The 10,767-nt window shown below is 39.5% G+C and overlaps 1 protein-coding gene across 1 annotated transcript; it reads left to right on the forward strand.

Moving 5' to 3' along the window:
• Positions 1–3,764: 3,764 nt before the first annotated feature.
• On the forward strand, positions 3,765–9,105 carry nipal3 (NIPA like domain containing 3). Its single transcript, XM_056591102.1, has 11 exons — positions 3,765–3,983; positions 4,223–4,291; positions 4,558–4,729; positions 4,813–4,872; positions 5,318–5,463; positions 6,089–6,185; positions 7,011–7,146; positions 7,388–7,476; positions 7,580–7,643; positions 7,749–7,843; positions 8,075–9,105. Exons 1-11 carry the CDS (start codon positions 3,939–3,941, stop codon positions 8,257–8,259), a joined length of 1,158 nt encoding a protein of 385 aa, XP_056447077.1. The 5' UTR covers positions 3,765–3,938; the 3' UTR covers positions 8,260–9,105.
• Positions 9,106–10,767: the final 1,662 nt, after the last annotated feature.

Here is a 10,767-nt window from a genome sequence, read left to right on the forward strand (position 1 = left end):
TTAATTTACTCTTCTCGTTTCTGGTTAAGAGAGAGCGCTCTCATAACAATGCCTCTTGATATCACAAAATATAATGCTTTGATTTATTTTGACATGGTCGATTGGAGATTAGATCAAACCTATTATAAATTAGAAAAATATAACAATCAAAGGTTTGAGTTTGAGTTCACATCCAATTGTACAGACCTACCTAATCTGTTAGATATACAATTAATAACCTCGAGATCTTTTTCAGTTTTAGGCTTGCTTAAGACAAAGACGTCATTGCCTATTCACTGACAACAATCTCAAATTATGATAAACTGTTCCACAATTATCTCTCCAGATTAAATTGTCAGGTAAATCGACATTGCTTCCTTCATTCGGCCAAAGCGATATACATTTTAAGGGTTGTAAGTGTGTTATAATGAGAGTTTCAGTGGATTGCAGTTATTGAGCTCTGGCAGGGGCAAGTGCTTTTCATACACGAGGCAGACTCAAAGTGCTTCACATAGAAAAATCATCGTCATACAATAAAGTATGAATAAAAGAGAACATGGGCAAAGTTAAAAAAAAAAAGGCATTGTAGAAAGTGCAATGTATTTAAGATTTAGCAGGAATCTAAAGCAAACATACAATAAAATGAAGTAATATTGGGAAAATATTTAACGTAAAACAATGTCAATATTCTGTGGTCAAATGTCTTCTTTTTTTTTATTCAGTAGGCCTACTGCCAATAAGGCTGCGACTAACACCGAATGCCAGATATCAGAGATCAGCATTCCCATTTGTTGAAAAATAACCCGAAAACATTCTTTATAATATGGTCATTGTCACACATTGTCTAAAGCGATTAGGAGTGTTCACCAGGGACAAGTTTGGACAGGCCAACCGAATATCATGTTAAGATAACCCTGCACGCAGAGTTCTTGTCTTTCTCCGAGACAAGAGAGCGCTGACTTCCTGTTACATGGTTCCTTGCTTCGGTGAAATGAATAACGTACGTGCATTCTTCAGTCATTACGATCTCATCTGACAGATTTGCTGGTTGGTTTGCTTTTCTAAAACCGGCCTGCCAGATATTAAGTACACTGTGGCACTTGCTACCAACGTTCAAACATTCCAATGAGGAGAGTGGCCTGCACCCACGCAAAAAAAATGACAGCCATAGCCTAATGGGCAAGATGGAGGTGCATCGCAAGGAGAGTGGTGACAAAGCATGTAGCTCTGCAGATTGTGTTAGTTTTGTCCTACTGGTTAGAAAGCAGCTAGTGAGGTACATCAATATTCATTCTGATCAAGTTATTTGTGGCCTTTTATTTGAGGCCAAAGGTGTCACAGTGCAAAGGACAAGAGGCTATAGCATATGGGTAGACAATTTCACCACAGTTCACTCTCTTGTGTTTTTGGTTGCTGCTGCTATGGAAAGGTAGGATTTTTTCTCCAGGTGAAAGTTAGGTGAGATGACCAGATTGTTCCAACTGTTTATCATTCATTCTAGTCACTTATCCGACTAATCTTACCTTTATATACAGGCTCACACACACACACACACACACACACACACACGCACACGCACACGCACGCACGCACGCACGCACACACACACACGCACACGCACATGCACACGCACGCACACACACACACAGCACACACAGCACACACACACACACACACACACACACACACACACACATACAGACGCACACACAGAGACCAAACACAAACACACAAAACAAACCCACATCAAGCCAAATGCAATCACAGGTGGCGGCAAACAGGTCTGTCTACATTGCAGGATGGCCTGAAGGGAGGGGACGTGTAGTGACCATGCAGACTGAATCACTCGGGGGGCACTGGTCCAGACCAGTCAACCTGCAGAAATGTTTGGTCCACTTTTTGTTTTTATTACTATCAGAAGGATGAATAAATGAAGGATATTATGTGGACATTTTTAAAGAGTTTGTGTGCTTTTTCTTTGTCGTTATTTGACTTTACATTAATTCAGACTTATTTTTTTAGTCTTCTGATTTGACATTGCATAGTCTCAGAAATGTATGTTAGGTATAAGAATCTCGCTTAGGTTTTCAGAAGATGTATTAATACGGCTTAAATCCTACTCTAGGCCCCTTGGGGAGAAGCACCATCTATTTACAGCACATATTTACCTCTTCAATGGTCTCTGACCTGCAATCAGTGTCTGTGTGATAAACATCTAGCGTCCATAATGACACAGCTCATTCCAACAGCTCATGTCACAAGTCACTTCGAAAAAAGTTTGAAGCATAGTAAAAAATAGTTGCTGTTACAATGCTGCTTAAGGAGACAAATCGCAAATAGGATTATTAACAACCACAAAAATCTTAACAAGAATTTATGAAGTGATACAATTGGAACAATTGATTACATAAGGTTTTAATTGTATGTTTTATTTCAGTTTATTCATCAATGTTCCATCATCTAATTAACCTGTCCAATATTTCAGTTGCCTTACTGTCTGCATAATGTCTAATCCAGAAACTATACTGCACTATTACGGGTGTGGTGTGGAGTTGGGGACACAGGTGGTATTGTGGACACATGCAAACATGCGCTGTGGGATTGAGACCAAACAGCCAAAAATAAAATTGACGTAGTCTGCAAAATGTAGGCCTAGAATGCTATTTAAGGGAAATGTATTGATAGTAATCCATACCATCAGGAAATTACATTATCATGAATTGTAATCTAATTAAGTAAAAAAGGAGCAGGTCTATATAGATTTTTTGAAATCCGTCCAATGCCTTTCCTTAAAGGTTATTAATCTTTATCAAAGGTGTATAATCTTTTTTTTTATAAACGCTAGGGAGAGCACGTTTTCCTTCTCATGCACCTGTCGTTTCTTCGCTGTAAAGTCTCCGCTCATCCACGACCCTGTTGTAATGTTGTAGCTTGACTCCCTCTATTGGCGGAAAGATAGACTGAACAACTGTGAATGTTATTTATTTTAAAAAAAATGTAGTCTTGGTTTCTAAAAGTATTATCAACAAATTTAGTCTTATCTTAAAAATACAAAAAAGTATATTTTGTACGACCAATTCGTTTGGTGGGTGAAACAACAACTTATCAATGTTAAAATGAATATCAGGACAATTAACCATGGGTCCCACCCCAAACTGGCATTTATGACTTTCTTTCACGACTCGCTACGGAAAAAGTGACTCAGCGACAACACATATCCAGTGATTTGTATCACAATAGAATTGCATTCGCCCTAATTTTTGACTTGATTCAGTAGCATTGTAATTCTAACATTTGGGAGAGGGAGGATTTGTCCACAGTAACGCCCAGCTATAATTATACGGATGTCACGGGAAATAAGGTGAGGTGCTGTAGGCACATGGATGTATTTTTATAATAACAACGACAATGCAAACATAGATTGTAAAAAATACAACAACTTAATTACTGCTGTATCAACCGTTACGTTTTAAAAAAATTGGGCATTGCTTACTTGCAGGGAAATCACAATATGGTAATTTCACAGCTTATTAAGAATCGTCATGGTGTGGATAGTAAATATTTGGTTTATTGTAAAGCCCCACATGAGGATGATGATGATGTTTATATCCGTGTCATGCCACACAAGTGGCCCATCCCACCGGATTACAAGGAGTATAGTATACACAATTACAATACACAATACAATAATATACAATACTTCCGGCACCGGAAAAACACACTAAATATGAATTGACAAATTCCTCTTAGCCCACGCCTTTTCAATAAAGTACAGCTGGAAGGCGTGGCCTGAAGCCATATCCGGAAATACAGTGGCCCGAAGATGGCGATCATCGTAATGAAGTAATCGACAGGTCGAAACCATTGAAACTCGAGGAAAAGGCTGAGCAACGCAATGGGGAATGGTCAATTGCAATGTTTGATTACCATTAACAACTAGAGATTATTACGTCAAAATTATGGAAGATCTGGCGTACAGACGAGATATTATGAAGTCATATACGGTAAGCATCAAATGATGACCTAAGCAAGGCTCTTTGTTTTGACAGCAATCAAATGTAGTTACCCAGGAACACGATCCGATCAGTCACTCTCTGTAACACCGTTAATCAATATTTTGTAGTCGCTAAATGTTTCACAGCTTGTTATAGTCTGCAAAGCTCTTAACCATGATCAAACGTATAATTGATACAATAACTATGTCAATGTTTCATTCAGTGAATCCCCTTTATTTTCTCCTCAGGACAATCTCATCGGGACATTGCTTGCTATTTTTGGGAATGTTCTAGTCAGCATTTCATTATGTGTTCAGGTATGTCGCCCAGCATGTAGGGGGAAGGGACAGGGAAAAGTGTTGGTATATGCAAAATCTTGAGTCAATGTTTGTGTATGTCACAGAAGTCTAGTGCAATGAGTAACAAGCTAACACACGGCTTATTGACCATATGGTAGCCGTTATTTTTCTTTTCATAACCTTAATACCACCCCAGGTATAAATTTACATACAATTTATATTTACATTTAAGGTCATAATTGTTATTTTGTTTTATTTGACTTGTGTGTTTTTTCTGTTGACAGAAATACAGCCACCTGACGCTGGCTGGAAACAAGGACCCACGTGCCTTCTATCGTACTAAAACCTGGTGGTGTGGTTTGATCCTGACCTGCTTAGGAGAAGGGGCCAACTTTTTCTCATATGCCTTTGCCCCAATCTCTCTGGTGGCACCTCTCAATGGCGTGTCTGTCTTAAGTAAATGTTTTGTGGTTTTTTTTAAATCATATTGCCATAAAGTTGAAGGTTCAACAGCTGATTTAACCTTTTCGTTCTTTCAGCAAGCTCTATTTTAGGTCTCATATTTTTGAGAGAAAAGTCAAAGCCAAAGGAGTTTTTCAGTAAGTCTGCATAACTCTCACGTGTTTAAAAGAAAACTGACACAATAATAGATGACATACAACAAATGATGTTGTATAAGAGATATCAATGCTGGATAGTTAAAGTGTCACTGACTTGTAAAATGTATTTCCTTCCTACCTTGTTTCTTTAGTAATAAGGAAGTGAGTTCTTTTGAATTAACAGATTTTTTAAATAAGGAAGTGGGTTGGCATTTGCTTGTATTAACTGATTTTATTAGGTAATACAAGCAAATTTTGTTCGATATTTGATCCATTTTTATATATCAATGAGTTGTAAATTGACTTGGATTTTGTATTAATTTCCTGCATTATTGATTATGTGGGTTAGCAACTGCTTGCATTTAGCAAAGTTTTCAACTACAATATATCGAATGTGTTCTCTTCACATAATCCATAAAACACACATCTCATCTGTTTATCCCAGGACGGTTTGGGCTCTCCTTCCTGGGCTGTATCAGCACCATCGGCGGGACGTACCTCTTTCTGACGTTTGGACCCAACTCTCATGAGAAACTTCAAGCGGAGAACATTGTGAAGCACATCGTGGGATGGCCTGTGCTCTTATATCTGGTGAGGTCATTTATAGTAATCGCCAGTTGACTGTTTCTGTTGCATTCATAATCGTTCAACTCAAGCTATGAGACTGTCCTATGAGATGAGTTATTATGAGACTGTCTATGAGATGTGTTCTCAGACTAACTATGAGATGAGTTATGAGACGAACTATGAGATTATCCTGCTTATTAAACGTCGACTTGCTAAAGAAATCAATAATTTTACGCAAAATATAATGACAACGAATGACAATAGATTTGTCTTACGTCTTATTGCTTTTGCTTAAAATAAATCTGTTTGATTCTACGGTTGGAGTACTGCGTCCACAGCAACGGTCGGTTATTCATAATAATGGTTTATTTAAAAAGAACAGACCTCAGAAAGACATTATTTACTATTTAGAATTGGGCATTCAATGAAGCCATGTAATAAATATGAAAAAAGTAAAGTCATGTATCAAACCTATACTGTATACTTTAAGGCATTTATATATTTTTTATACAGACAAGTATGAGTAAATGCAATGAAGGAAATCTCAATGACCCTAGACTGCTAATGAAAACTCTCACAGGAGGGTTTTTCTCTGGTTGTAAGATAATTGACCATCCGATATTGATGTGTTTTTGTTTTTGATCGACAGCTCCTTGAGATCATCATGTTCTGCCTGCTGTTGTACTACTATCGACAGCGGAACGCTAACTACCTCGCGGTGATTCTGCTCCTGGTCGCGCTGCTGGGTAAATCCTCAGCATCTCACATACACATGAACGCAACCAAAACACACCTACAAAACAGCAAGACCCTCTATGGGATTACAGTCTAGACTGATGTTTATATCGACTGCGGCTTGAGGATGGAACGGAAAGAAGCTTGGTACTTAGCAGTGTGTATTTGCGTCCATTATTTATCTATTAGAATTCTTAAGACTACACTACATCATGTTACATACACTACACTGGCAGCAGTCTGTGATACTAATAGAGTCTTGATAACGTTACGTACAGTCAACAAATAATTTATAATAGAACAAGCACCAAACAGAGTTAGAAAGAAACCCATTTGAAATAAAAGATGAATCTTCACCTTCTTATATATTGTTGAGGAAAAATTATTTTCTTTTTTTTACAGTAAAAAAACTGATATTGGATACAAAAGTGATCACGAATAAATGTGAATATAATACACCATATCACATCCTCTCAAGAAAATTAGATGTAAAAAGTCCATTCACTTTTGATGGGTTGTTGACCATTTGTCGAGAATTGGTCTCCAGATTTTTTGTTGCCTCCAGAAGACATTTTTTTCATACTACTTAATTTGTATCTACTCTTGTGTGTGGTCCTTCTCAAGCTTTCTTCCTTTCTCCAATGGATTTTCGAAAAGCTTTAGCGCTCTATTTATAAGACTTCTCATCAGGGAGGGTCATTGAATATGTGCGGATTAAGCACTCCTTCAACACTGTAACTGATAATGGGTTAATAAGAAAAGCATTGTGACGACATGTGACTCGACATATGTTTTTGTGTTGGTATCGGTTGTTTCTTTTCTGCTTTTTCCCACAGGTTCAGTCACAGTGATCACTGTGAAGGCAGTGTCAGGCATGCTGGTCCTGACGTTCGAAGGCACCATGCAGCTCACCTACCCCATCTTCTATGTCATGTTTGTCTGTATGGTGGCCTCTGTGGCATTTCAAGCCAGGTGAGTGGCTATTGAAGATCAACGTTGAGGTGCGAGGGAAAAGAGGAATGACCGCAATATGCATTGCATGTAGCAGAAATAAGAACATGGTTTGGCACAAAGGACGTGAGAATTTAAGACCACACATACAGGAACTGGTTTCTTGGCAAGACTTTGACAAGTGCTTTTGACGATGCAGCATGCGCTTGTGCACTTATACTAATATTCCCTTCTCTTCTTCTTCTTTCCATTTCATACTTAGATTTCTCTCTGAAGCATGCCAGTTGCATGATTCCTCTATGATCGCCAGTATTAACTACATTCTGTCCACCTGCTTTGCATTGATAGCTGGTAAGTGATATTGCACTTGCACTCTGCATATCTTACTTATTTTACCAAGTCCCAAAAGATAATCACTAATCACTCCATTCCCATGCCCTCCTCATTTATTCAGGGGCTACGTTTTTTCTCGAGTTCAACTATGAAGACATTCTTCATATCTGTATGTTCCTGTTAGGGTGAGTAATGTTAATATACATGCACAATATATATACACGACTGTAGTATGTTGAAATGTATCCATGACTAAATGTCTCATCTGCTTTATTTTGGGATGTGTGCAGGTGCTCGGCTTGTTTCGTGGGTGTATTCTTCATCACGAAAAACAGAAAAAGACCAAAGAGTTTTGAACCGTACGTCACCATGGATATGGCAAAAGGTTTGCAGAAACTATTCACAACATATACTTCTGTAGAAAATGTAGGTATATATATTAACGGATGTGTGTGTGTGCGCGTGAGCGTGCGCCTAAGTTACTTCCCTCACATTTGAGTTGAATTTGAATATCAAGGTTTTCAATTTGAAACTTATCTCCTCGCCGGCCGTGTTTTCATATGAAAATGAATCGGGTCTTGCTTTTATCCACTGTTGTTTTTTTTTACCTGGCCAGGTGTGCCGACTATCCACGACCAGGGCCTGGCGATCCAGCCCGACTACAGCGGTTCCTTCTCTTATGGCGCTCTCGTAAACAATGACGGGGGGGTTCCTGCCACGGTACCTGTTCACCACAAGCACGCGACGCCGGCGGCGCCCTCACCACCAACCACCAAGTCGTCTAACCTTAAGATGGACTAGGGATGTGTGTTTGTTCCCCTTCGCACTTAAGTACAATGTCAACAGAAGCGCGGCGTGACACTTTCGATTGGGAGGGGTGCCGTTTTCTTTTCACATCGCACAAGAAGAATGATAACGCCGCTGTGTCTTAAATTAAATAATTCCGTCGGTGTGTGGGTAATATCCAGTGGTTAACCACCATGGTAGAGGTTTGTATATTTATTATTTTTTTAGCCATCATTTTGTTTGCTTCGCCCAGACCAATACCTGAATGATTTGGCTCCTATTTGTGTCCAGCTGTACACTGCAAAAACAAACCAGAGAAGAAATCAAAGATTCAACCCTGGATGGACTCAATTGATCCAGCTATTGTTTCTATCTCTGAATCAATTTGGGCTGTGTCAAGTTGCGCCCTCGTGGGATGTTATGGAGGGGTTGCTTGTTACGTTATGGGTGGAGAGGAATGACTGGAGGCGTTTGGCTTGAAGCGCTGTTTGGTATTATAAATCATTTGAGTGGTACCCGGAGTGAAAAACAACTTCCACACACTACCAAACCCTAATGTGCCTTTTTTATAGGTCTACTGCCCATTTATGACTAAGCCATGTAACACATGATTCATAAATCCGTGCTTTTATCTGTTTCTTACCTCCTCGTTAAGTTATTCATTTTAGATAGGTCTGTATGTATGCCCTATTTTCCTACACTCGGAAAATAATAATAATGTTATTGCCTCAGGTAAATTAATCTCATAATAAAAAAATCTGTTTAACATTTAATTGATATATGTATGGACTCACTGAAATAGAAGCACTATAGCAAAACATGATATGCAACGTACGGAGCCCAAACGCAATCCACCGTGGTGGTAAAGAAGCAGAGACAGAGAGACAACGATTGTATCAGTAATTTTTCATACAGTGATAAGTGACACATATTGGTATTGTTTGATCATCGTATTGTCTGGTTTAAATTAATTGTATTGTTAAGGTAAATGTGTTACTGTGTATATCGACATTTGTGTGGGTGTTCTTTTAAAAATTGGCCAACCTATTACAATTTTAATAATAAATCCATTAATACACCTTACATGCAACTGTTATTTTAAAGGTCTTTTGATCATTTCAGTTTAGCAACCCAGGGTTTTCAGATAATCCCCTATATATTTTATGTTAAAAATTATTTAATCAAATTCCACTAGATGTCGCTAATACAATAAAAGCAAAACGCCTTGAATGGAGGCTGTACTTTCAATACTTTTCCATGAAAGCCGACTCTATATTTGTTTTTCTCCTTCTCCCTTGCTATTGTTTAATTTTTTTATGCCATGCAATATATTGGCTTTTCATCTCCCAACATGCACCTGTGTTGCCCTCTCACTATTGTCGGATTGACAATAGGCTTCAATCTCACTCCATCACCTCAGTACAGTTTCCCCTTGCCATCCCCGCTTAAAAACGTTTATTGATACCTGCACATCCCTCATAGTCTGCCCTTCCCAAAGCCTGGAGTATGCTCAGGGAGAGCTCAAAGACCTGGTTGAGTAACGTTTGTGAGGCCTATGCAGTGACCCCGAGGAAGAGGAGGAGGTTGAAGAAGCGGACACGGTGCTTGGGGAGAGCGATGCAGACACCCCGGTGGTGAAAATTAGAGATCTAAGCGACCTGATGAACACGTGCAGCGGGTAAGTGTGTTTGTGTGTGTGTGCGTGTGTGTAGATTACCTCACGTTGATCTGTCCTCCAGGTGCGGTTGAGGTCTTGGCGCTTTTAGCCGGAGATGCTTGGACATGCCCACCTGATGGGTGACTGCTAGCACCTGATGGGTGCTATTATGCTGGGATCAAGCAGTGAATGACTTATGAAGGGGAAAATACCAAATAGATTAAATTAATTATTTGAGTGAATAATACGGCTGTGGAAATGTTCCCTCGTGAGACCATCAGATGGTCTGCATCTCACATTTGAAAACATGAATTGGGGCAAGATAAGGATGGTCTCACGGTGCTACTGGGAATTAGCTAACGCAAACTTTCATTAGAGATGCACAGGGCAAAATAGGTCACATTGTTACCTGAGATTGTATCCCCACTTCCATTATCATGATCCAAAATGGTCTGTGTGTCTATGTTGGTCCTGTTTTCAGAAACACACTGGCACACATCTCAGCCTCAGCGTCAGCTGTGTCTGCACTGCTTGGTCTGGCCCTCTGCTGTCAAGGCCAGCTTAATCTCCCCCCCCCCCCCCCCCCCCCAACGCCCTGAGCTCCACAGGAATAATTTCAAGAATCTAAAAACGTGTTTACTTCGATGGGGGAGGGTAACAGGGGGACTAGGAAAACACTTTTCTTCTTTTTTTTACCTTTTCAAACCCTATACTTCTATACTTCCTGCAGTTTGTCTGTCTGTCTCTCTCTCTGTCTCTCTCTGCCTCTCTCTCTCTCTCTCTCTCTCTCTCTCTCTCTCTCTCTCTCTCTCTCTCTCTCTCTCTCTCTCTCTCTCTCTCTCTCTCTCTCTCTCTCTCTCTCTCTC

This window comes from Gadus chalcogrammus, chromosome 5 (assembly GCF_026213295.1).
Source record: "Gadus chalcogrammus isolate NIFS_2021 chromosome 5, NIFS_Gcha_1.0, whole genome shotgun sequence".
NCBI classification, from domain to species: domain Eukaryota; kingdom Metazoa; phylum Chordata; class Actinopteri; order Gadiformes; family Gadidae; genus Gadus; species Gadus chalcogrammus.

What these genes read in the sequence shown, in the direction of transcription:
- nipal3 (XM_056591102.1), top strand. Translation starts at nt 3,939, where the DNA reads ATGGAAGATCTGGCGTACAGACGAGATATTATGAAGTCATATACG. An exon ending in GCTCCTGGTCGCGCTGCTGG is followed by an intron (nt 6,186 to 7,010) that starts GTAAATCCTCAG and finishes TTTTTCCCACAG; the next exon opens with GTTCAGTCACAGTGATCACT. An exon ending in CACCATGGATATGGCAAAAG is followed by an intron (nt 7,844 to 8,074) that starts GTTTGCAGAAAC and finishes TTACCTGGCCAG; the next exon opens with GTGTGCCGACTATCCACGAC.